Source organism: Oncorhynchus masou, chromosome 6 (genome assembly GCF_036934945.1).
Source record: "Oncorhynchus masou masou isolate Uvic2021 chromosome 6, UVic_Omas_1.1, whole genome shotgun sequence".
NCBI classification, from domain to species: Eukaryota; Metazoa; Chordata; class Actinopteri; order Salmoniformes; family Salmonidae; genus Oncorhynchus; species Oncorhynchus masou.
The window spans coordinates 63,916,268-63,944,030 of record NC_088217.1 but is presented as its reverse complement, the minus strand read 5'-3'; the positions used below and the strand labels follow the sequence as shown (position 1 = coordinate 63,944,030).

At 41.7% G+C, this 27,763-nt stretch overlaps 1 protein-coding gene across 3 annotated transcripts in view; it reads left to right on the top strand.

Annotated features, from left to right (window-relative positions):
* LOC135542429 (nck-associated protein 1-like) overlaps positions 1 to 27,763 on the top strand; it is a 61,629-nt gene that overhangs the window by 23,096 nt on the left and 10,770 nt on the right. For all 3 annotated transcript variants that reach the window (XM_064969362.1, XM_064969361.1, XM_064969363.1), the window contains 10 exons: positions 930 to 1,086; positions 7,350 to 7,406; positions 7,513 to 7,609; positions 8,383 to 8,489; positions 12,959 to 13,091; positions 13,204 to 13,285; positions 13,415 to 13,473; positions 21,935 to 22,080; positions 26,601 to 26,733; positions 27,327 to 27,446. In XM_064969362.1, coding sequence (XP_064825434.1) covers positions 930 to 1,086; positions 7,350 to 7,406; positions 7,513 to 7,609; positions 8,383 to 8,489; positions 12,959 to 13,091; positions 13,204 to 13,285; positions 13,415 to 13,473; positions 21,935 to 22,080; positions 26,601 to 26,733; positions 27,327 to 27,446 — 1,091 coding nt within the window. The remainder of the gene's footprint in view (positions 1 to 929; positions 1,087 to 7,349; positions 7,407 to 7,512; positions 7,610 to 8,382; positions 8,490 to 12,958; positions 13,092 to 13,203; positions 13,286 to 13,414; positions 13,474 to 21,934; positions 22,081 to 26,600; positions 26,734 to 27,326; positions 27,447 to 27,763) is intronic.

Genomic DNA, 27,763 nt, shown 5'->3' with positions numbered 1-27,763 from the left:
GGTGTTAATTTTGTCCAGGTGGGAATGGGCAGTGTGGAGTGCAATAGAGATTGCATCATCTGTGGATCTGTTTGGGCAGTATGCAAATTGGAGTGGGTCTAGGGTTTCTGGGATTATGGTGTTGATGTGAGCCATTACCAGCATTTCAAAGCACTTCATGGCTACGCACGTGAGTGCTATGGGTTTGTAGTCATTTAGGCAGGTTGCCTTTGTGTTCTTGGGCACAGGGACTATGGTGGTTTGCTTGAAACATGTTGGTATTACAGACTCAGTCAGTGACATGTTGAAAATGTCAGTGAAGACACCTGCCAGTTGGTCAGCACATGCCCGGAGCACACGTCCTGATAATCCGTCTGGCCCCGCAGCCTTGTGTATGTTGACCTATTTAAAGGTCTTACTCTTGTCGGCTACGGAGAGCGTTATCACACAGTCATCCGGAACAGTTGATGCTCTCATGCATGCCTCAGTGTTGCTTGCCTCGATGCGAGCATAGAAGTGATTTAGCTCGTCTGGTAGGCACTGGGCAGCTCGCGGCTGTGCCTCCCTTTGTAGTCTGTAATAGTTTGCAAGCCCTGCCACATAAGACGAGTGTCGGAGCCAGTGTAGTATGATTCAATCTTAGCCCAGTATTGACGCTTTGCCTGTTTGATGGTTCGTCGCAGGGCACAGTGGGATTTTTTATAAGCTTCTGGGTTAGAGTCCCACACCTTGAAAGCGGCAGCTCTACCCTTTAGCTCAGTGCGAATGTAATCTGTAATCCATGGTTTCTGGTTGGGGTTGTGTACGTACAGTCACTGTGGGGACGACGTCCTCAATGCACTTATTGATAAAGCCAGTGACTGAACAAAAAGGGGAATCAATGTTACTATATTTGCAATTCTAGAGCAGCATTCAGCAGTTTTTACAGTACTAACCCGTCCCTCCACTAGTCGGATTCGTCCTGTGCCACGCGGTGCTGAATACTGACCCAGCAGCGCTGAGCCTGTGGAAGCTGGCCCTCCAGAGCAGCACCTGCCTCTGTCTCTTCAGGGATGAGGTCTTTCACATCCACAAGGCCTGTGAGGACCTGTTCGTCAACATCCGTGGGTAAGCCGCTCGCCAACACACCACCCTCGATCCACTCAGAATACACCACTCTCGGTGCCTTTCTTATGAGGAGCTGCAGGAGGATTCACGAAGTACAGTCGTGGCCAAAGGTTTTGAGAATGACACAAATATTAATTTCCACAAAGTTTGCTGCTTCAGTGTCTTTAGATATTTTTGTCAGATGTTAATAAGGTATACTGAAGTATAATTACAAGCATTTCATAAGTGTCAAAGGCTTTTATTGACAATTACATGAAGTTGATGCAAAGAGTCAATATTTGCAGTGTTGACCCTTCTTTTTCAAGACCTCTGCAATCTGCCCTGGCATGCTGTCAATTAACTTCTGGGTCACATCCTCACTGATGGCAGCCCATTCTTGCATAATCAATGCTTGGAGTTTGTCAGAATTTGTGGGGTTTTGTTTGTCCACCCCACCTGCCTCTTGAGGATTGACCACAAGTTCTCAATGGGATTAAGGTCTGGGGAGATTCCTGGCCATGGACCCAAAATATCTATGTTTTGTTCCCCGAGCCATTAAGTTATTACTTTTGCCTTATGGCAAGGTGCTCCATCATGCTGGAAAAGGCATTGTTTGTCACCAAACTGTTCCTGGATGGTTGGGAGTTGCTACCATTCTTTATTTATGGCTGTGTTCTTAGGCAAATTTGTGAGCGAGCCCACTCCCTTGGCCGAGAAGCAACCCCACACATGAATGGTCTCAGGATGCTTTACTGTTGTCATGACACAGGACTGATGGTTGTGCTCACCTTGTCTTCTCCGGACAAGCTATTTTCCGGATGCACCAAACAATCGGAAAGGCGCTTCATCAGAGAAAATGACTTTACCCCAGTCCTCAGCAGTCCAATCCTTGTACCTTTTGCAGAATATCAGTCTGTCCCTGATGTTTTTCCTGGAGAGAAGTGGCTTCTTTGCTGCCCTTCTTGACATGAGGCCATCCTCTAAAAGTATTCGCCTCACTGTGCGTGCAGATGTACTCACACCTGCCTGCTGCCATTCCTGAGCAAGCTCTGTACTGGTGGTGCCCCGATCCCGCAGCTGAATCAACTTTAGGAGACGGTCCTGGCGCTTGCTGGACTTTCTTGGGCGCCCTGAAGCCTTCTTCACAACAATTGAACCGCTCTCCTTGATGTTCTTGATGATCCGATAAATGGTTGATTTAGGTGCAATCTTACAGGCAGCAATATCCTTGCCTGTGAAGCCATTTTTTGCAAAGCAATGATGACGGCACGTGTCTCATTGCAGGTAACCATGACTGACAGAGGAAGAACAATGATTCCAAGCACCACCGTCCCTTTGAAGCTTCCTGTCTGTTATTCGAACTCAATCAGCATGACAGAGTGATCTCCAGCCTTGTCCTCGTCAACACTCACACCTGTGTTAACGAGAGAATCACTGACATGATGTCAGCTGTCCTTTTGTGGCAGGGCTGAAATGCAGTGGAAATGTTTTTGGGGGATTCAGTTAATTTGCATAGCAAAGAGAGACTTTGCCATTAATTGCAATTCATCTGATCACTCTTCATAACATTCTAGACTATATGTAAATTGCCATCATACAAACTGAGGCAACAGACTTTATATTTGTCATTCTCAACTTTTGGCCACGAATGTATGTCTTGTAATTGTTTTGTTTTATAGGACTGATACAAGTAGTAAATACTTTGAAACACTTAAATTATTTTTTGTTTTTTGTTCATGCTGAATTTGAAGTATCATTCCAAAGTCATCTGTACCACATACTATTTTCACTTTTCATTTATGTTAAGTTTAATTTTAGTTTTCAGTCCTGTTTGTTAGTTTTGATTTATTTTGTTATGCTGTTTCATTTTTTTTTGTAGTTTTAGGTTAAGTTTGAGTGAAATGACGTTCTGCTCATAAAGGCTTCATAAAGCATTCATAATGCCTTCATAAGCACGACATGTGTTTCAAAATATCTATAATCACATTTCATTCTTTATAAAGGGTTCTTAAATGTGGCATAACTAACATTCACCATTGTCAAATATGACATATGTAGAATATAAAAAACATTTGCTTCAAGAAGGGTGACCGGTTGGGTCGGTAAGAATACGCTCTAAAGTCAAATCAAATTCAAATCAAATTTTATTGGTCACATACAAATATTTAGCAGATGTTATTGTGGGTGTAACGAAGTGCTTGTGAAGTCATGTTAGTCACATTACACATAATCTGGTTCCCAGACATTTCCTCTCAAATCAAACTTGGCCTTCATTAGTTTATAATTTGCAATTTTAAGAAGATAAATTGTGGAAATGGGTGGGGTTTAACCATAATTATTACTTTTTTATGGTGTTAATAGTGACGATGACAAATACTTTTCTCAGTAAGGTCACTCCTATATAATTCTATGGTCACTTCCACAAAGACCAGCTTTGAATGGTTGATATCTCAGGCATACAGTGGGGCAAAAAAGTATTTTGTCTGCCACCAATTGTGCAAGTTCTCCCACTTAAAAAGATGAGAGGCCTGTAATTTTCACATAATTTCCACGCAAAATCTCACCCCGTGGGGTCAAAATGATCACAAGAACGGTGAGCAAAAATCCCAGAACCACACGGGGGGACCTAGTGAATGACCTGCAGAGAGCTGGGACCAAAGTAACAAAGCCTACCATCAGTAACACACTACGCCGCCAGGGATTCAAATCCTGCAGTGCCAGACGTGTCCCCCTGCTTAAGCCAGTACATGTCCAGGCCCGTCTGAAGTTTGCTAGAGAGCATTTGGATGATCCAGAAGAAGATTGGGAGAATGTCATATGGTCGGATGAAACCAAAATAGAACTTTTTGGTAAAAACTCAACTTGTCGTGTTTGGAGGACAAAGAATGCTGAGTTGCATCCAAAGAACACCATACCTACTGTGAAGCATGGGGGTGGAAACTTCATGCTTTGGGGCTGTTTTTCTGCAAAGGGACCAGGATGACTGATCCGTGTAAAGGAAAAAATGAATGGGGCCATGTATCGTGAGATTTTGAGTGAAAACCTCCTTCCATCAGCAAGGGCATTGAAGATGAAACGTGGATGGGTCTTTCAGCATGACAATGGTCCCAAACACACTGCCCGGGCAACGAAGGAGGGGCTTCGTAAGAAGCATTTCAAGGTCCTGGGGTGGCCTAGCCAGTCTCCAGATGTCAACCCTATAGAAAATCTTTTTAGGGAGTTTGAAAGTCTGTGTTTCCCAGCAACAGCCCCAAAACATCACTAATCTAGAGGAGATCTGCATGGAGGAATGAGCCAAAAACCAGCAACAGTCTGTGAAAACCTTGTGAAGACTTACAGAAAACGTTTGACCTCTGTCATTGTCAACAAAGGGTATATATAACAAAGTATTGAGAAACTTTTGTTATTGACCAAATACTTGTTTTCCACCATAATTTGCAAATAAATTCATTAAAAATCCTATAATGTGATTTTCTGGATTTTTTTTTCTCATTTTGTCTGTCATAGTTGAAGTGTACCTATGATGAAAATTACAGGCCTCATCTTTTTAAGTGGGAGAACTTGCACAATTGGTGGCTGACAAAATACTTTTTTGCCCCACTGTATATGTGCTGTTTGTGCAATAGCCTGGGGACGACGTTACACCAAGAAACACTTACCTAAGAAACACTAACCTAATGAAATTGAAAGTGGCTTTCTGCAACCAAGTTACATGTTTCTCTGTACACAAACATGCATACAACAAAAACGACCCATACCGCACAGTGTTGGGCACATCAGGTCTTTGACACATTCACCCACTCCCCAGCTGAAAGATCTTCCACAAAAGGTTGGCACCATTGTAACCGGTTCTAATAAAGCCCTGGTCAGCATGGGAACAGGAAAGGAATACCTGGTGCGGTGGTCTCAGGTTGGACTACTCTAAATCATCTTGGCTCTGACACTCACAAGCTTTGCAGGTCCATCTCCCCATTTAAATACCTCTCACACCCTACGGTAACCTGTGGATCACGAGAGCACCTTCATAAATCAGCAGAACGTTAATAACATATTAGACACTTTATGTAGTGTTCTGTAATACTTAGTTTGAAATGAGACACCTTTTGGTCATTCATAACACATACATAAAGGCTTAATGATGTAAACACGTGTATTAACACTTACGAAATTATCACTAACAGCTAAAACAAATGAACATTAAAGACCTGTTTAAACCATACATTTCCTATTATGTGTACATTTTTAAAACAATACAAATACATAAAGTTTTTAAAAAGTCCAGCAAATCAATTATATTGAGCATTACACAGTAGTGTAGCTTGTCCCTGAGCTGGAGGAATAATGGTTCTTGCCTCTCTGCCTGCTGGAGGTACTGCATGCTGGTTCCAAGTAACAACAAAGTAAGTTAGCATGTCTGTTAGGAAATGCCTTTGTCACCATCTGGATAAGAACATTTCTGTGCTTTGCCAGAAACTCTAAATGGGGTGATGGGAATCTCCATTCTATTTGTATTATTATATTCCTCTTTTATTTACAAATCGCATAACATGACTATGAGATGTGGATATATCCAAGGGAATTTGTTTAGCTGAGCCTGCTAGCTGGCTAAATTATTTGAAATAACGACAGGTCGCTACAGTATGTAATCCAACTCAACACTTAACTACTACAAGCACATTTTAAATTACAATAAATAAAGGTTAACTTGCTTGTTTTTCGCTTTCCGGTGTTACCATAATTGGGCATTTGATTTGTGAACTCATCATATGATCAGTGTCTCGTCACCAACACTAAACACTAGTACTTTGGAGTCACAAATTTGCTAAATAAAAGTCCCCCGGACGTAATAGTATGTGTCAACAACCTGTATTTATTGATGTTAAATTAAAAATAATTGTCATATTTAAGTGACTTTTTCATTTAAATGTGGGCTTTAAACATGTTCCATGGTCATATAAATGCCCCCAATGCAAATCACTGTTTATGGAATACATATTGGCTTATAGAACAAAAACTATTCTGGGTACCGCAGTGAAAGTATTGTAGGGAGTACTCAGTAGGGTTTGTAGAATATATATATATATATATATATATATGTATATGTGTGTGTGTGTGTGTGTGTGTGTGTGTGTGTGTGTGTTTATATTTAAAAAGTGTTGCCAAACGGGGGAAAAACCTGAAAATTGGGGGAAATCCAAAACCTGGAATAACCCAACTGAGAAAATGTACTTTGGGGGGAAAAAAACGCAAGTAAACAGACTTTCAAAGGCCTCAAGTCTTTTGCTGTGTATGTGCTGTCATCCTGCAGCACGGCTTTTTGGGGAAAGTTGAGGTCAGCTCCAATATTAATTATGCACCCAAGAGGGAAAGAAGCTGGGCCATCCAAGAAATGTTTAAGAGTAATAATAAAATATATAACATTTAGCAGGTGCTTTTATCCAAAGCGACTTAGCCATGGGTGAATACATTTTTGAACTCATGGCTGGTCCCGGGAATCGAACACAATGTCCTGGCATTGCAATGCTCTACCAAGATACATGGGATGCTTATAAATGCTTTGTGAAGCCTCAATTTAATATGATTCATCAGGCCTTTATTAAGCAGTACTTTTGCCACACTTTATAAAGCACAGGTTTATGTCATATTTGACTCTGGGTAACGTCACACTGTTATGCCACATTTATGAACCCTTTATAAAACATGACACAGTTATAGATGATTTGTAACACATTTATGTAGTGTTTATGAAGCTGTTATCAGCTGCATTTAAAGTGGAAGCAGAATGGTCAACTAAAACATAACATTAAATTGTGACAAAAGATGACGTTGATAGAACATTGATTCAACATGTTTTTTCTGGTGGGTTGATACTTGATTTTGAAATCTGCTCAACCAGTACTGGCAATGAATCTGCCAGATATGTCATCAAACTAGCACAAATGACAGGACTGTTGAATTCTAAGTCAAGTGTCAAATCACTGCTGTGTAAATCTCTCTTTTGAAAGCTCAGTGTGGAAAGACTGCTAGCTGCAACTTTGAACTCCGGCATTAGTTTCAAGGGCAGAGTGTATTTTTGATCATAGCAGAGTAACTAGTCCATGTAAGAACCAAGTACCTTTGCAAAGAGAGAGACGTAATAAATTAATTCAGACACATTTTGTTGTTGTTCTGTAAATGGAGCCTTGAGAATATAGTGACATTTTTACAAAATAAAAGTACCTTAGTAAATGTGTACTGACGTCTCCGTTCACCTTCCATGTTAAATGATGTCCTTTGTTTTCCAGCTACAATAAACGTCTAAATGACATCAAAGAATGCAAAGAACAAGCACTATCGCAAGCGTAAGTATTTCGTCTTCATTGTCCCCAGTAGTTTGTTTTATACTGCCTTGCAATAGAATGTTCATCATGCTCAATCAATAAAGCATTCATTTTGCATTCATTGCAGTGGGTCCATGCATAGAGAAAGGCGCAAGTTTCTTAGGTCTGCCCTGAAAGAGTTGGCCACAGTTCTGTCTGACCAGCCTGGACTGCTGGGCCCAAAGGTAAAAAATAACCCCTTTTTGAATCTGTCGATGGATATGTATTGTTATTATTGTTGATTAAGTGTGCAATTTGCTTCTGTCACTAACAAGTCATCTTCAATATTAACACATGTTATCTATGTGTGATAGTCTGAAGAGGAAATTCAGCAAAACTTGGAGGACAGTGGAAGTTGATAAAGGCTTTTAAATGTAAGCATTTGTGAAAATTTGACCCCCTTTTTTCTCCACAATTTTGTGGTATCCAATTGGTAGTAGTTAGTCTTGTCTCATCGCTGCAACTCCTGTATGGACTCGGGAGAGGCGAAGGTCGAGAGCCATGCGTCCTCTGAAACACAACCCAACCAAGCCGCACTGCTTCTTGACGCAATGCACATCCAACCCGGGAGCCAGCCGCACCAATGTGTCGGAGGAAACACCGTACACCTGGCGACCTGGTCAGCGTGCACTGCACCCGGCCTGCCACAGGAGTGGCTAGTGCGCGATGAGACAAGGATATCCCTGCCGGCCAAACCCTCCCCAACCCGGCGAACGCTGGGTCAATTGTGCGCCGCCTCATGGGCCACCCAGTCGCGGCCGGCTGCGACACAGCCTGGGCTCGAACCCAGAATCGATGAAGGCTTATTTGGATCATCTTCCACTGTCATCCAAGAGTTGCTGAATTTCCTCTTCAGTTTGCGACTCAATTCATGTGTTTTGCATCTGTGTTCCCTTCCCTTTTTGTGTGATAGTGTAATAGGATGTCTGAGTCTAAAGGCCAGGTTGTTTTTCCACAGGCTCTGTTTGTGTTCATGGCTCTCTCTTTCGCCCGGGATGAGATCATCTGGCTCCTCCGCCATGCAGACAACATACAGAAAAAAAGCACAGATGACTTCATTGACAAGTAAGCTGTATTCTTAATGGTACAAACCATCTGTGGGGGATAATGCAGATTTTTTGCTTCAAATGAATAGTGGTTTGCTTATATGAAATCCTCACCTGGGATGTATTCACTAGGAACCAAACGAAAGCAAACAGCCAAAATGGGGTTAGACTTAGGTAGCGGTGGGCGATTAAATCTGGTTTTGGCAATTAATTTGCAAATGTTTTTGAGTAAAATTGGAAATGCCTCTATCACGGGTAGCAGCATTTGCGGCATCTCACACATATGGATTGAGTCTGTCAGCTCATAATCAACCAAAGCACACCTCAACTGCGTTACAGCACATGCGCCATGTTTCAAAAAGTTATCTACCATTCACAAACAATCCTGACCTGCCTTACCTACATGTTGTAATCGCACCCATCGAATGAAGCATCAACAGCAGCAGTGCTGAGGTTTGTTCCATCATCACAGACAGCAGAAAAGTTGACAAAATTGCCTTGATATACTTCTCTACTCAAACTATGGAACATCCCTTGGTACTTTTGTTGGAATCTGCTAAACTTTGAACAGTGAGATATTACATAAATGATAGAAAAGAAGCCTTGAATAGGCAGTCTGTAGAAAGCCAAGAGGCTTTGGAATGTGTTTGGAGTAGAGCGATGTGTTGATATAGGGAAGACAGATGGATATCTGTGGATTAGGTGGAGGGGTTGAGGTCAGGAGGTGAGGGTTGAGGTCAGTTCCCCTTAACTTCTTAAGGTATAGGGGGCAGCATTTTCACTTTTGTATAAATAGCGTGCCCAATTTCAACTTCCTGCTACTCATGCCAAGAATATAAGATATGCATATTATTAGTAGATTTGGATAGAAAACACTGAAGTTTTTAAAACTGTTTGAATCATGTCTGTGAGTATAACAGAACTTACGTAGCAGGCAAAAGCCCGAGGACTAACCGTTCATATTTTTTATTTTTTTTGGTCTCTGTTCAGTGAGTTCTCATTGGGAAACGTTATTTCTTAGGCACTTGTTTTCAGTTCCTACCGCTTCCACTGGATGTCACCAGTCTTTGGAATTTGGTTGAGGTTATTCGTTTGTGCAATGAAGAAGTATGGCCATCTAGGAAATGGGTAACACTGTTGAGAGTTGAGCAAGACTTGAAAAGTAGCGTTGGTGTGTTGTCTTCCTGTATTGAACACAGATAGACCTGTCTTCAATTTGATCGATTATTAACGTTTAAAAATACCTAAAGTTGTATTACAAAAGTAGTTTGAAATGTTTTGGCAAAGTTTACAGGTAACTTTTGAAATATTTTGTAGTGACGTTGCGCATTTTGGAATCAGTTGTTTCTTCTGATCAAACGCGCCAAATAAATGGACATTTTGGATATATATGGACGGAATTAATCGAACAAAATGACCAATTGTGATGTTTATGGGACATATTGGAGTGCCAACAAAAGAAGCTCGTCAAAGTTGAGGCATGTTTTCTATTTTATTTCTGCATTTTGTGTAGCGCCTGCAGGGTTGAAATATGCTACTCTATTTGTTTACTGTTGTGCTATCATCAGGTAATAGCTTCTTATGCTTTCGCCGAAAAACCTTTTTTTAAATCTGACATGTTGGCTGGATTCACAACGAGTGTAGCTTTAATTTAGTCTTACATGTGTGATTCTAATGACAGTTTGATTTTTATATAATTTTATTTGAATTTGCCACGCTGCATTTTCCCTGGCTTTTGGCCAAGTGGGACTCAAGCATCCCCTATACCATAAGAAGTTAATGCAACCGCTGTGTCAGATTTCAAAAACGTTTTACGGTAAAAGCACACCATGTAATTATGTTAGGTCAGTGGTTATCTGTGGCTAGGCGTACAGCCATTTTCCAACCATGGAGAGGTGTCACAAAACTTAGAAATAGCGATATAATTATTCACTTACCTTTGATCTTCATCGGAATGCACTCCCAGGAATCCCAGTTCCACAATAAATGTTTGTTTTGTTCGATAAAGTCCATTTATGTCCAAATACTTCCTTTTTGTTTGAGCGTTTAGTTCGCAAATTCACAAGGCTCGGGCACTTAGTTCATACAAAGTCAATATAGTTCGTAGAAACATGTCAACCGATGTATATAATGAATATTTAGGATGTTTTTTTAATCATAAATCTTCAATAATATTCCTCCAGGACAATTCCTTTGTCCTTTCTTTAGAATCGAAAACAGAACGGAGCTCGCACGCGTGACTAAACTAATGGCTTTCTGCCAGACCCCTGATTCAAACAACTCTTAATTGCTCCCCTTTCATAGTAGAAGCCTGAAACAAGGTTCTAAAGACTGTTGACATCTAGTGGAAGCCTTAAGAAATGCAATATGACCCCATAAACACTATATTCGACAGGCAATCCCTTGAAAAACTACAAACCTCAGACTTCCCACTTCCTTGTTGGATTTTTTTCTTCAGTTTTTGCCTGCCGTAAGAGTTCTGTTATACTCACAGACATCATTCAAACATTATATGCATATAATTATATGCATATTCTAGCTTTTGGGCCTAAGTAGCATGTCGTTTACTCAGGGCACCTTATTCCTCCAAGCTACTCAATACTGCCCCCCAGTCCCAAAGAAGTTAACCTGACTGGGAACGGTGTTCCGCTAGGGGCCAATGAAATTGCAGGGCGACAAATACAAATCAACAGAAATCAAATTTCTCAAACATACAAGTATTAGGCACCAAAGATACAATTATCCTTAATGCAACCGCTGAGTCAGATTTCAAAAATGCTTTACTGCGAAAGCACACCAAAAGATTATGTTAGGTCAGTACCTAGTCACAGTAAAACACAGCCATTTTTCCAGCCAAAGAGAAGTGTCACAAAAGTCAGAAATGGCATTAAAATGAATCACTTACCTTTGATCTTCATCTGGTGGCACTCCCAGGTCTCCATGTTCCACAATATTTTGTTCGATAATGTGCCTCTTATTAATGAGCAAAAACTTTATTTTTTGTTTGCGCATTTTGTCCAGTAATCTGAATGCAGAAGGCGCATGCACTAACTCCAGACAAAGTTTAAAATAAAAAAAAATACCACAAAAGTTAGTAGAAACATGCCAAACTATGTTTAAAATCAATCCTCCGGTTGTTTTTGTCCTAAATAATCAATAATATTTCAACCATATAAAAGCTTCGTCAATAGGAAAGGAGAAACAAGAAAGGCGTGTTCTCGATCAGGGCGCATGGCTAATGAATGGAAAATTTCATTGGTCACTGATTGAAAGTGCTGTCTCCCTCATTTTTTCAGAGTAAAAGTCTGAAACAATGCTTAAAGACTGGTCACATGTTGAGGAAGCCACAGAGCCCGTGAACTGGGTCCTAAGTCTTTGTATCGTGGATAGGCTTTCAATGGGAAAAACAGTCTTTCAAAATAATAGTACTTCCTGGTTGGATTTTCCTCGGTTTTTTATCTGCCATATCAGTTCTGTTATACTCACAGACATTATTTTAACAGTTTTGGAAACATTAGTGTTTTCTATCCAAATCTACTAATTATATGCATATCCTATCTTCTGGGACTGAGTGGCAGGCAGTTTAATTTGGGCACGCTTTTCATCCAAAATTTTGAATGCTGTGAAGTTAAGCTGCAGCGGGCCCAGAACAGAGCGACACGTCTTGCGACTGACTCATTGTAATCAGAGGGCTAATATTCATACTATGCATGAGTCTCTCTTGGCTAAGAGTTGAGGAAAGACTGACTGCGTCACTTCTTGTTTTTATAATAAACAATGTGTTGGAATATCCAAATAGTTTGCATAGTCAACTTGCACACAGCACTGACACATACACTTATCCCACCAGACATACCACCAGGGGTATATTTACAGTCCCCAGGTCCAGAACAAATTCAAGGACATGTACAGTATTATACAGAGCCATAAGAGCATGGAACTCCCTTATATAGTGCAAGTGAACAGCAAACCTGGTTTCTAAAAACAAATAAATCAACACTTCACGGCACAACGCCTCTCCCACATGCGACCTACTTGTGTGTGTGTATATACTGACATGTATGTGTGACTGATCGATGCAGACACACACATTTAAAACATTAACAATGATTTTGTCTAATGTATTTTTCGGTATATGTCGGATCCCAGTAAGACTAGCTGTCACCGTTAGTGTCGGCTAATGGGGATCTTAATAAATCAAAAAAAGAAATGGGGGCCCCCTTGTGGTCGAGTCCCCTGGGCAAGTAATCTGGTCATAATAACTACAAGATTTAGATGGCTGGTTTACCTTACTTACCTAACATGGGCTAGTAGTTGATCAACAGAACATTTCTGACCGGTTATAAATAGCTCTCCAAGGTCTGTCTGCGAGTATGGCTTGGCTGCCTTAGACTAACCTGAACTTGTTCCATAAGAAACACTTGTTTTGCTTCAGTGTTCACCAATCAATACACACCTGACTTCTCCTTTTCTCTTGTTACTTCTCAGGCATGTTGCAGAGCTCATCTTCTACATGGAGGAGCTCCGGGCACACATCAGGAAGTACGGTCCCGTAATGCAACGGTACTATGTGCAGTACTTGTCCGGCTTTGACGCTGTGATTCTCAATGAGCTTGTGCAGGTGAGACACCCCCCCCCCCCCATACACACATTAACACGTGCACGCTGCCACACGAATACCAGTTTTTTTGCATTCAACAACAAGACAGTTATATGTATATCTCCCCTTCCAGAACCTCTCCGTCTGCCCTGAGGATGAGTCCATCATCATGTCCTCCTTTGTGAACACCATGACCTCCCTCAGCGTGAAGCAAGGTATTCAGCCTGCCACTTACGATACTCGCCTGCCTGCCACTACCTCCTTCCCAAGTGTTGCTTTTTGTATAGACACTGGTGGGTGCGGATGTTGACATCAGGATATGAGTGTTTGTGCTTGTGTTGCAGTGGAGGACGGAGACATGTTTGATTTCCGGGGCATGAGGCTTGACTGGTTCCGTCTGCAGGTAAGCCACTGCCAGACCAGGGCTGGTTATGGTAGCCATTTCAAAACAGTCCTCGTATTACAATGCTCAATAACTCTATGCTACCGTAGTTATACCCTTATGGGCCAGTTTTTTGGACCCAGATTATAATCTCCTTTGGAAGTGCTTTTTAGACTAGTATTAGGTTTAATTTGTGTCTGGGAAGCTGTCCCTATGAATATTATGTCTATTTGTAAACAATCTGCTTCATGTCGTATTCAATAGGGGGGGTACAGCTAGGGATTTGGCGAGTGAAATGTTTCAAGAGCAATATAAATTGAACAAAACAGTTGCATTGTGGCATTGTATCCTGGTTTACTATATGCTAGTTTGCAGCATTTACAGCACATAAACGGTGGTGTTTACCCCCTTCACTCTTTTCAATATAAGACTTTGGGGTAGGGGGGATTGCTGAACTGACATGGAATTGTTTTAAACTGGTCATACTATGGATCATTTAGCTATTTGGTTTAGAACTTTAGGACCCCTTTAAGTATAAAAACTATACTCTACTAGTCACAAGTTTGGACACACCTCATTCAAGGGTTTTTCATTATTTGTACTATTTTCTACGTTGTAGAATAATAGTGAAGACATCAAAACTATGAAATAACACGCATGGAATCATGTAGTAACCTAAACATATATATTTTATATTTGATTCTTCAAAGTAGCCACCATTGACAGCTTTGCACACTCTTGGCATTCTCTCAACCAGCTTCATGAGGTAGTCACCTGGAATGGATTTCAATTAACAGGTGTGTCTCGTTAAAAGTTAAAATTTGTGGAATGTATTTCCTTAATGCGTTTGAGCCAATCAGTTGTGTTGTGACAAGGTAGGGGCGGTATACAGAAGCTGGCCCTAAAAGACTAAATCAAATAAGCAAAGAGAAATGGCAGTCCATCATTACTTTAAAACCTCTACGGGATCAGTGTGTCCCCAACCACGGGACGGTTGAGCAAATGTGATTAGCATGACGTTGTAAGTAACAAGTACATTTCCCAAGACATAGACATGTCTTATATTGGCAGAAAGGTTACATTCTTGTTAATTCAACTGCACTTTCCAATTTACAGTAGCATGGTATTTTTTCACTGTAATAGCTATTGTTTGAGGAGCATGCACAACAAAACCTTTATCACAGCAACTGGTTTGGTACATTCACCTCTGAAGGTAAATAATGTACTTATAAATTCAGTAATCTTGCTGTTTTGTCATCCCGAGCGTCCCAGAGATAAAATGTAGCATCAGTTTTATTTGATAAAATCAATTTTTATATTCAAATGTAGGAACTGGGTTCTACATTTTGAACGCCTGCTCTGTCTGCCCCAAGATGTGAAGGTTAGTGTCTTCTCTGTAGGGATGCTAATTATCCATTTATGACATTCCTGGGAGTGTATAAACTTGCATTTTTTATTACCATACATTTTTGGATGTTCTCTATTTATGTACTTGTAAATGTATCAATTGACCAGTTCTGCACATTTGGGCAGTCTTGATACAACATTTTGAACAGTAAAGCAATGGTTCAATAGATCATTATTAAACTTTGCACATACACTGCTTCCATCTAGTGGTCAGAATCTAAATTCTTTCTCTTGCATTTCAAAGAGGACGGAACAAAACAAAAAATGAAATTGCATGTTTTTTTCTTTATTATCTTTTACTAGATCTAATGTGTTATATTATCCTACATTAATTTCACATCACATCTGCAGACTTCAAAGTGTTTCCTTTCAAACGGTATCAAGAATATGCATATCCTTGCTTCAGGTTCAAACCATAATTCGCTATGATGTAACTGGCTCTTATGAGGAACGCGACAGGAAAGGAAGACCCAGAGTTACCTCTGCTGCAGAGGATAAGTTCATTTGAGTTACCGGCCTCAGAAATTGCAGCCCATATAAATTGCCGGCGGAAGAAATGGCAGCAGTTTTACGGGCGCCCAACCAATTGTGCTGTTATGTGTTTATTTGTGTGCATTATTTGTCTTATCTTACGGCAAAAAATTGCTTCTGGATATCAGGACAGCAATCACTCACCTCAGATTAGACAAAGAGTTTTTTTCTCCAACAAGCAAGGTGCACAGGTCATTCTCCAAACACCCGACAGGGCCAACATCCCCGTTATTTGCAAGAGGAAGAAACGCAAGCACAGAAGACACAGCGGGATGCCTCGTGAGGACCCGTCAGAAAGGCGAGTTGGAAAGCTGCCGTTAATGTCAATATTACTCGCCAACGTGCAATCATTGGACGCCTAATGTTTCACAGAATTATGGCTGAATGACGACATGGATATTCAGCTAGTGGGATATACGCTGCGCCGGCAAGATAGAAGAGTACACTCCGATAAGACGAGGGGTGGCGGACTGTGCGTATCTGTAAATAACAGCTGGTGCACGACATCTAAGGAAGTCTCTAGATTTTGCTCGCCTGAAGTAGAGTATATTGTGATAAATTGCAGGCCACACTACTTGCCTAGGGAGTTTTCAGCTATACTTTTCGTGGCTCTTTATTTACCACCACAGACCGAAGCACTAAGACCACACTCAGTCAGCTGTATAAGGAAATAAACAACCGGGAAACCACTCACCCAGAGGCGGCGCTCCTAGTTGCCAGAAACTTTAATGCAGGGAAACTCAAATTGGTTCTACCAAATTTCTATCAACATGTTAAATGTGCAACCAGAGGGATTTTTTTAGATCACCTGTACTCCACACACAGAAATGCATACAACGCTCCCCCTCGCCCTCCATTTGGTAAATCTGACCACAACTCTATCCTCCTGGTTAAAGCAGGAAGCACCAGTGACTCAGTCTATAAAAAAGTTGTCAGATGAAGCAGATGCTATCACAGACTGGAACATGTTTCGGGATTCTTCCGATGGCATTGAGGACTACACCACATCAGTCACTGGTTTTATCAATAAGTGCATCGAGGACGTCGTCCCCACAGTGACTGTACGTACATACCCCAACCAGAAGCCATGGATTACAGGCAACATTCGCACCGAGCTAAAGGGTAGAGCTGCCTCTTTTAAGGTGTGGGACTCTAACCCGGAAGCTTACAAGAAATCCCGCTATGCCTTGCAACGAACCATCAAACAGATAGTGTCAATACAGGGCTAAGATTGAATCATACTACACTGACGCTGACGCTCGTCTTATGTGGCAGGGCTTGCAAACTATTACAGACTACAAAGGGAAGCACAGCTGCATGCTGCATAGTGACACGAGCGTACCAGACGAGCTAAATCACTTCTATGCTCGCTTTGAGGCAAGCAACACTGAGGCATGCATGAGAGCATCAGCTCTTCCGGACAACTGTGTGCTCACACTCTCTGTAGCCGACGTGAGTAAAACCTTTAAATAGGTCAACATACACAAGGCTGCACGGCCAGACGGATTATCAGCATGTGTGCTCCGGGCATGTGCTGACCAACTGGCACTTCACTGACATTTTCAACATGTTTAAAGCAGACCTCCAAAGTCCCAGTGCCTAAGAACACAAAGGCAACGTGCCTAAATGACTACAGACCTGTAGCACTCACGTCCATAGCCATGAAGTGCTTTGAAAGGCTGTTATCTACGCCATTATCCCAGAAACCCTAGACCGACTCCAATTTGCACACCGCCCAAGCAGATCCACAGATGATGCAATCTCTCTATTGCACTCCACACTGCCCTTTCCCACCTGGACAAAATAAACACTTGTGTGAATTCTTTTCATTGACTACATCTCAGCGTTCAACACCATAGTATCTTCAAAGCTCATCACTAAGCTAAGGATCCTGGGACTAAACACCTCCCTCTGCAACTAGATCCTGGACTTCCTGATGGGCCACTCCCAGGTGGTGATGGTAGGTAGCAACACATCTGCCACGCTGATCCTGAACACTGGAGCCCCCCAGGGGTGTGTGCTCAGTCCCCTCCTGTACTCCCTGTTCACCCACAACTGCATGGTCAGGCACGACAACAACATCATTAAGTTTGCAGACGACACAACAGTGGTAGGCCTGATCACTGACAACGACGAGCCAGCCTATAGGGAGGAGGTCAGAGACCTGGCAGGGTGGTGCCAGAATGACAACCTATCCCTCAACATATGACTGAGATGATTGTGGACTACAGGAAAAGGAGCACCAAGCACTTTCCCATTCTTATCGACGGGGCTGTAGTGGAGCAGGTTGAGAGCTTCAAGATCCTTGGTGTCCACATCACCAACAAACTAGAATGGTCCAAACACACCAAGACAGTTGTGAAGAGGGCACGACAAAGTCTATTGCCCCTCAGGAAACTAAAAAGATTTGGCATGGGTCCTGAGATCCTCTGCACATCAACCACAGTCACTCACAAAGCATCGTTACCCATCGCGCCACAAACGCCACGGCCCTTGCAGAGCAAGGCGAACCACTACTTCAAGGTCTCAGAGCGCATGCCGTCACCGATCGAAACGCTATCAGAGCGTCACTTTAACCATATCAACATGTACATACTACCTCAATAAGCCTGACTAACCTGTATCTGTATGTAGCCTCGCTACTTTTATGGCCTCACTAATGTATATAGCCTTGCTCTGTCTTTCTACTGTTGTTTTTTTATTTACCTATTGTTCACCTAATACCATTTTTGCACTATTGGTTAGAGCCTGTAAGTAAGCATTTCACTGTTAGGTCTACACCTGTTGTATTCGGCGCACGTGACACACTTTGATTTGAAATAAATACTTCACAGATTTCAAGTGACTGACGCATCTCAACATTTGTTGAGGGGAGTCCACGTGATTTTAGACCTGCACTGTCAAATTGCTGCTAAGAAACCACTACTTAGAGACAACAATAAGAGGAAGAGACTTGCTTGGGCCAAAAAATGGACATTCAGCTGGTGGAAATCTGTCCGTGTCTTTGTGAGAAGCAGCGTAAGTGAACTGATGAGCTCCTCTTGTGTGGTTCCCACCATGAAGAATGGATGAGGAGGTGTGATGGTGTGGGGGTGCCTTACTGGTGACACTGTCTGTGATTTTAATTAGAATTCAAGGCACATTTAAACGGCATGGCTACCACAGCATTCTGCAGCAATACGCCAACCCATCTGGTTTGCGCTTAGTGGGATTATTGTTTGTTTTTCAACAGGACAATGACCCAACACACCTCCAGGCTGTGTAAGGCCTATTTGACCGAGAAGGAGAGTGATGGAGTGCTGTATCAGATGACCTGGCCTTCGATGAGTTGGACCGCAGAGTGAAGGAAAAGCAGCCAACAAGCGCTCAGCATATATAGGAACTCCTTCAAGACTGTTGGAAAAGCATTCCTCATGAAGCTGGTTGAGATAATGACAAGAGTGTGCAAAGCTGTAATCAAGGCAAAGGGTGGCCACTTTGAAAAATCTCATATTAAAAATATTTTGATTTGTTTAACACTTTTTTTGGTTACTACATGATTCCATATGTGCTATTTCATAGTTTTGATGTCTTCACAATTATTCTACAATTTAGAAAATAGTCAAAATTATATAAAATCCTAGAATGAGTAGGTGTTTCCAAACTTTTGACTGGTACTGTATATTTAAAAAAAATGATTTGATAAAATGTGCATTTTGGACTTTTCTACCAAATCCCAAAGAACCACATTGAATAACACATTCATAAATGACAGAAAGGGCAGTTAAAAAAACAAACAAGAAGCACAGTTGTGAAGTGTCTGTTCTAGATTTAGGAGCTATAAAAATCTCAGGAAGTGTACTGTTAATTTGGAAAGTATTCCGTCCCTTTAACATTTTCCACATTTGTTACTTTAGAGCCTTATTCTAAAATATATTACATTAACTGTCTCTAATCTACAGACAATACCCCATAATGACAAAGTGAAAACGAGACTCGAAATTGAGCCGAAGTGCATGCTATTTCCATTGATCTTCCTTCAGATGTTTCTACAACTTCATTGGAGTTCACCTTTGGTGAATTCAGTCTATTGGATGTGATTTGGAAAGGCACACACCTGTCTATTTAAGGTCCCACAGTTGACAGTGCATGTCAGAGCAGAAACCAAGCCATGATGTCAAAGGAATTGTCCGTAGAGCGCCGAGACAGGATTGTGTTGAGGCACAGCTGGCGAAGGGTACCGACAAATTTCTGCAGCATTGAAGGTCCCCAAGAGCACAGTGGCCTCCATTCTTAAATGGAAGAAATGTGTAACCACCAGGACAGCCCAACTGAGCTAAGTATTTGGTGGAGAAGGGCCTTGGTCAGGGAGGTGACCATGAACCTGATGGTCACTCTGACAGAGCTCCAGAGTTCCTATGTGGAGATGGGAGAACCTTCCAGAAGTACAACCATCTCTGCAGCATTCTACCAATCAGACCTTTTATGGTAGTGTGGCCAGATGGAAGCCACTCCTCAGTAAAAGGCATATGAAAGCCCACATGGAGTTTGCCAAAAGGCCCCTAAAGGACTCTGACCATGAGAAACAAGATTCTCTGGTCTGAATGCAAAGCGTCACGTCTGAAAGATGAACGGAGCAAAGTACAGAGATCCTTTTGAAAACCTGCTCCAGCGCACTCAGGAACTCATTATGGTGTATTGTGTGTAGATTGATGAGGGGAAAAAGCTATTTTTAATTTATTTGATGATTTTTTTTTTTACCTTCATTTAACTAGGCAAGTCAGTTAAGAAAAAAATCTTATTTTCAATGACGGCCTAGGAACAGTGGGTTAACTGCCTGTTCAGGGGCAGAACGACAGATTTGTACCTTGTCAGCTCAGGGACTTCCGGTTACTAGTCCAACGCTCTAACCACTAGGCTACCCTGTCGCCTAGTGGCTGTAACGTAACAAAATATGGAAAAGGTTTAGGGGTCTGAATACTTTCTGAATGCACCGTATTTGTAGTATCATATATACCGTGCCTTGCAATAGTATTCGGCCCCCTTGAACTTTGCGACCTTTTGCCACATTTCAGGCTTCAAACATAACACAAACACAATGGAATGGTTCAAAAATAAACATATCCAGGTGTTAGAATGGCCAAGTCAAAGTCCAAATTTTCAGTTTTTGATTTGTTAAAAAAGTTTGAAATATCCAATAAATGTCGTTCCACTTCATGATTGTGTCCCACTTGTTGTTGATTCTTCACAAAAAAATACAGTTTTATATCTTTATGTTTGAAGCCTGAAATGTGGCAAAAGGTCGCAAAGTTCAAGGGGGCCGAATACTTTCGCAAGGCACTGTATATGTAAGTTTTACACACATTTAAACACTTTTTTATAGGCGCAAAACTACCTTCATAAGTCCTGTGACACTCTGTGGGTCGAAGAGCAAAATGGAGAACACCATTGTGTTCAAAAGATTCTCCCCTTTCCATAGTGGTCATAATGTACTGAATAAAAATATAAACGCCACATGCATTTTCAAAGATGGTACTGAGTTCCATTAGGTCCTCACATGACAGGGCAAGAGTGCAGCCATGGGTGGGCCTTGGAGGGCATAGGCCCACCCACTTGGCAGCCAGGCCCACCCACTGCGGAGCCAGGCCCAGCCAATCAGAATTAGTATTTTTTTCCACAATAGAGCTTTATTACAAACAGACATACTCCACCCACCCTGGGTCCTGGGATGGCATGGTGACACGTGGTCTGTGGTTGTGAGACCGGTTGGACGTACTGCTAAATTCTCTAAAACAATGTTTATGGCAGCTTATGAATATTAAATTGTCAGGCAACGGCTCTACTGGACACTCCTGCTGGCAGCATGCCATTTACACGCTCCCTCAGAACTTGAGACATCTGTGGCATTGTGTGACAAAACTGCACATTTTAAACTGGGCTTTTATTGTCCCCAGCTCAAGGTGCACCTGGGTAATGAGCATGCTGTTTAATCAGCTTCTTCATATGCTACACCTGTCAGGTAGATAGATTATCTTGTCTAAGGAGAAATGATTACTAACATGGATGTCAACAAATTTGTGCACAACATTTGGGAGAAATAAGCTATGTTGTGCGAATGGAACATTTTGGGGATTTTTTAAATTTCAGCTCATTAAACATGGGACCAAGAAGCGGCGACACAGGCGGATGCGGTGAATTGAGACTCATCAATGGAAACAAAAAACTGATATCCCTCTTTTTTTTTCGTTATTATTATTTATTTTTTTAACCTTTGTTTAACTAGGCAAGTCAGTTAAGAACAAATTCTTATTTACAATGACGGCCTACCCCGGCCCTCCCAGACGAAGCTGGGCCAATTGTGCGCCGCCCTATGGGACTCCCAATCACGGCCAGATGTGATATGTAACTTAGATTGGCGTGTCAATCGACTCTAGGGGGTTAAACACCAGTTGTAAGAGAGACTGTAATAGGATGCTATCTGAAAAGGAGAATGGTTTTGATTTGAAATTCAAGGTATTTAGATTGATGTGATGAAACTGTTGTCTGTCTGTCTCGCTCTCTCCAGGCCTACACTAGTGTGTCAAAAGCCTCTCTGGGCATCGCTGACCACCGTGAACTGGGCAAGATGATGAACACCATCATATTCCACACCAAGATGGTGGACTCCCTGGTGGAGATGTTAGTGGAAACCTCGGACATCTCCATCTTCTGGTAATACATAACCCAACAGACAGAAAATATATACATACATTTCATTTTGTTCATACAGAGTAGGTCAGCATTGATACCAGGGTCTCATATACAAGGGAGCTGCATAAGCATGTACATACACAATAAAATGTAATACAATGACTATCTGTACAACAATATTAATCAAAACAAACACAAGTCTCACATATCACCGTCCTTAAATTTCTAATCTGTCCACTGCAGACCAGCAATGGCCTCAAGGCTATTCCATGAGCTGGGGGTATAAAAACTAAAAGTATTTTCCCCCCTATCAGTGGAGACCTGTGGGACCTCCAGAACCAGCTAGTCCAAAGAGCGGGTCTGAAAATTGGCTGTTTCTCCAAATATTGCGTGAGGTGGGGGAGTCTCTGAAAAAAACACTTCATATTAAAAAACATCCAATGCTGGACCCTTCTGGTAGTCAGAGACTCCCAGCCCACAAAACTATACAAAATGCAGTGATGTGTAAAGAAATTGCCCCCAGTAATAAAACGCAGTGCTGATTTTAAAACCGAGACTGCTGCATGAATGTAGACTATATCACCATAATCAAGATCTGGGAGAAGAGATGCTTGAACAACCTTCCTCCTACTTTTAAAATTGAGGCAGGATGTATTTCTATAAAAGAAACCAATGTTAATTATCTGCTTTTCAATGTGTGTTTAAAAAAATAGCTCATCCTCAGTCCAAGTACTTATAATGGGGAACTTGCTAAATGTGGGTTCCCTTCAATGTGCAGATACTCATGTCCTCAGGGTCAATATTACGAGACCCAGAGAACAACATAAACCTGGTTTTATTAGGATTAAGCACTAGTTTAAGATCAGTAAGCTATTTTTTTGTTGAAAGTCATGAATGGCCTGCTGTACTGAGGGGGCAAAGGAGTAAATAACTGTCTGCTTATAGAGATGAATGTTACAGGTTTTAAGATGGACAAATATTATTTATGTAAATAGTGAAAAGAACGGAGCCCAAAATTGACCCCTGCGGCACTTCTTTCTTAATATTGAGGAAACTACATTTGCACACATTTTGTCCTGTTATAGAATTAAGATTGTTTAAAACTACCATTTGGGTATATGCCTCAAGCGAGGACATGGAATAAAATAAGTGTTAGTGAGGGTTCTTGCTCGAGTAAGCTTAACAGCTCTTAGTACTGAGAAAATGTTGGTGATAGCAGTCTGGATCCCATTTCATTAGGATGAAATAGAACTACAGTGAGGGAAAAAAGTATTTGATCCCCTGCTGATTTTGTATGTTTGCCCACTGACAAAGAAATGATCAGTCTATAATTTTAATGGTAGGTTTATTTGAACAGTGAGAGACAGAATAACAACAAAAACTCCAGAAAAACGTATGTTTTAAATTGATTTGCAGTTTACTGGGGGACATAAGTATTTGACCCCTCTGTAAAACATGACTTAGTACTTGGTGGAAAAACCCTTGTTGGCAATCAGAGGTCAGACGTTTCTTGTAGTTGGCCACCAGGTTTGTACACGTCTCAGGAGGGATTTTGTCCCACTCCTCTGTGCAGATCTTCTGAAAGTCATTAAGCTTTCGAGGCTGATGTTTGGCAACTCGAACCTTCAGCTCCCTCCACAGATCTTCTATGGGATTAAGGTCTGGAGACTGGCTTTGCCACTCCAGGACCTTAATGTGCTTCTTCTTGAGCTACTCCTTTGTTGCCTTGGCTGTGTGTTTTGGGTCATTGTCATGCTGGAATACCCATCCACGAGGCATTTTCAATGCCCTGGCTGAGGGAAGGAGGTTCTCACCCAAGATTTGACAATACATGGCCCCGTCCATTGTCCCTTTGATGCGGGGAAGTTGTCCTGTTCCCTTAGCAGAAAAACACCCCCAAAGCATAATGTTTCCACCTCCATGTTTGACGGTGGGGATGGTGTTCTTGGGGTCATAGGCATCATTCCTCCTCCTCCAAACACGACGAGTTGAGTTGATGCCCAAGAGCTCTATTTTGGTCTCATCTGACCACAACACTTTCACCCAGTTGTCCTCTGCCAATGAACATCTGAATGATTCAAACTTCAGACGGGCATGCATATGTGCTTTCTTGAGCAGGGGGACCTTGCGGGCGCTGCAGGATTTCAGTCCTTCACGGCGTAGTGTGTTACCAATTGTTTTCTTGGTGACTATGGTCTCAGCTGCCTTGAGATCATTGACAAGATCTTCCCGTGTAGTTCTGGGCTAATTCCTCACCGTTCTCATGATCATTGCAACTCCACGAGCTGAGATCTTGCATGGAGCCCCAGGCCGAGGGAGATTGACAGTTCTTTTGTCTTTCTTCCAACTGGTCTTGTAGCCCATTCCAGCCTTGTGTAGGTCTACAATCTTGTCCCTGACATCCATGGAGAGCTTTTTGGTCTTGGCCATGGTGGAGAGTTTGGAATCTAATTGATTGATTGCTTCTGTGGACAGCTGTCTTTTATACAGGTAACAAACTGAGATTAGGAGCACTCCCTTTAAGAGTGTGCTCCTAATCTCAGCTCGTTACCTGTATAAAAGAAAGCCTGGGAGCCAGAAATCTTTCTGATTGAGAGGGGGTCAAATACTTATTTCCCTCATTAAAATGCAAATCAATTTATAACATGTTTGACATGCGTTTTTCAGGATTTATTTTGTTGTTATTCTGTCTCACTGTTCAAATAAACCTACCATTAAAATTATAGACTGATCATTTCTTTGTCAGTGGGCAAACGTACAAAATCAGCAGGGGATCAAATACTTTTTTCCCTTACTGTACAATGGTTTCTTAGCCAAACATGTAGAGACCACTTACGGCTGAATTTCTCGCAGTTCCAACGCGCAGAAGGAATAGGACCGGAGTTTATGGGTTGTTTGCCCGAATCCTGTATGGTCACGATAAGCTGTTTTTAAAATGGATTTGAGCTTTTCTGCTTTCACTCACTTGACATGAATTTTGATGGTTGGGAACAGTTCTTGTAAATCCATCATGTGCACCCCCAGGTAATAAAGAGTACTTGCATCTGGGATGGCAAACATGACAAACCTTGGAGGTTTCAGCAATGATGCTAGATCAGGGGTCACCAACCCTGTTCCTGGAGAGCTTACTTTCCTGTAGGTTTTTGCTCCAACCCCAGAGTGAAAACCTATATGATGGTAGCTCTCCAATGAATAGGTTTGCAAAGCCCCGTGCTTCTTGATTCCTTCCAGCTGGAGCAGATGAATCTCCCCCTGCTGCTCCCCCATTTCAAAAATTGCTGACGTTTGGGGCCGAGGGTGGGGGGCCTTTGACTCACATTGGGTGTTCTCAAAGCCCACAGCAGACTGGGAGACGTGGACCGCTCATTACTTACACTGGGGACTCTGGACTACCTTTTTGCGAATCCTACTGTGGGAGTGGAATTTCCAGGCTGAAATTGATTGGCCAAGAAGAGCCCAGATCACGCTTGTGGTCAGTGGCTTGTTCTTCTAACTTTCCTTCAGCTTTTACCTTTACCGGTGAATGTCACGGAGTGCTGGGACTGGCTAGATGGGAATTGGGGTAGAGCGGGTCGAAACGCCGTTGTGTAGCCGTATGTTTGGGAAGTCGACCTCCATAGTTTTTGTCCCGGTCTGTCTCAATAGCAGATCCACCCCAAGGGAGAGTATATTCGTTGCCACATTCACTCTAGAAGCCTCTTGGTGATAATTCAGTCTACTCTTCAGTCTCCTCTTGATGCGTGATCATCCGATCCTTCAGCTCATTAATTTGATTGCACTTTAAACAAATGTAGACCTAGGTAAATTCTTCCTCCTTCTAAGTATCCACTAGAGAATTTTGTCAGGGGAACCATTAGCATACGCATAGCATCCATCCAATGACGGGTCAGCATTCTAACAGTCTCATAAATAAATCAAAACGTTTTACCTGCATGTGACTGCAGTTAAAGGAGAATTTGATAAAGTGGTGCTCCTTTCCCTGCCTCGTTCAATTAATTCCATGCTCTCTGCCCATCTCTTCATGTACAATTTTACAACTGATAATATTATCAGTCATCAGATTATTTTCAATTTAATCTTGTCTTTAGGCTAATTTATGTGTGAAATTAGTTTCGGTATAGTTTAGGTGTAGTTTGCTTCTTCTCACTCGTCACCTCGGATAGTCAAGGATATGTTTTGTATTATTCTAAAAGTCTCCTGCAACACATAGCATGTTTTAATTTACCTTGCAATAAATGCAATTAGTAATAGAGTTATAGTAAATAATACAGTCCAGTAAGGGCTTATTTTTTTACAAAAAAAACAACATTGAATGACATCAAGGCGCGCGGTCACATGATTTGCCATAAACATGAGAGCTAACGATAATAAATCGGCATAACACAAATGTAAAGAATAATTGCATAAATAAATATTTGAAAATATATGTTAATGACAAGATATGAAAACCAGATTAATTAATTTATTGCTTTGGATATGATTGCTCTAGATTGATTTTGAGTTTGACTTTCTCGGTGTCCTCGTCTCATTGGTGGTGATAGCTTCTACAGCCGAGCATTTGAGAAGATGTTTCAGCAGTGTTTGGAACTGCCCTCACAGTCGCGCCACTCCATCTCATTCCCCCTGCTGTGCACACACTTCATGAGCTGCACCCATGAGCTCTGTCCCGAAGAGGTAAGGCCCCGCAACCAATGGTTGAAAGAAACCCTTATGAAGCATAACATCACATCCATATCTACAATTCGTTTTGTAAGGCTATGCCTGCAAAATTCAGGAAACATTCTTAAAGTTCCTGGGTTATTCAGAAATCCCGGTTGCAGGATTCCCAGTTGGAGTGTGTTTCCCTCCCTGCATTTTTCCTTCTGACTCTGGGAATCGTCCAACTGGGATTTTTTTTTTTTTTACCTGGGAACTTTGGGAAAGTTTCTGGAATTTTGCAACTTGAGATTCTCATAAAATATTAAGGGCAGCATTTTCCGTTGTGCAAAGTACAAAACTTACTATAAATGTCATTATAATCATCTCATCTAATTTGACACTTTTCTTCAACAATGTGCAATGTGCATAACAAAGTGATTGTATTGATCAGTGTACTAAACTGAAGTAAAAAAATAAATAAAAAAATTAAATCACTGCGAGATTGAGGTTTATTGTCAGTTTTGCATTTTGAATAATGATTTTGCACTACGGCAGTGTTGCCCCTAAGATTCCCATCTCACACTGTTCCTGAGTGGTTAACTACCTGTCCCTTCCCTGCGTTCTCCCAGCGGCATCACATTGGCGACCGCAGTCTGTCGCTCTGCAACATGTTCCTGGACGAGATGGCCAAGCAGGCGCGCAACCTCATCACCGACATCTGCACAGAGCAGTGCACGCTCAGTGACCAGGTGAGGGGTCATCGGCATGGAGACCCATGTCCTTTTGGAATAGGGTATATAATGTTGCGTTTGTCACTTTAGCGGTCTCTTTTTTTCCCATAGTGACTTCAGTACAGTGAATGCATATATTTTTAGTATGTGTATGTGATCCAGAGTTGGAGTGCTGATTCTAGGATCAGTTTTGCCTTTTATAATGAATGGACAGGGGCCATATTGATGTAAGCCTTATTGACAATATATGACAGTTTCATGGAATCCTATGTTGCCTTATCAAAGTATAGATAAAATTATTGCATGTGGATTTTCATTCAGATTAGATTTTATCT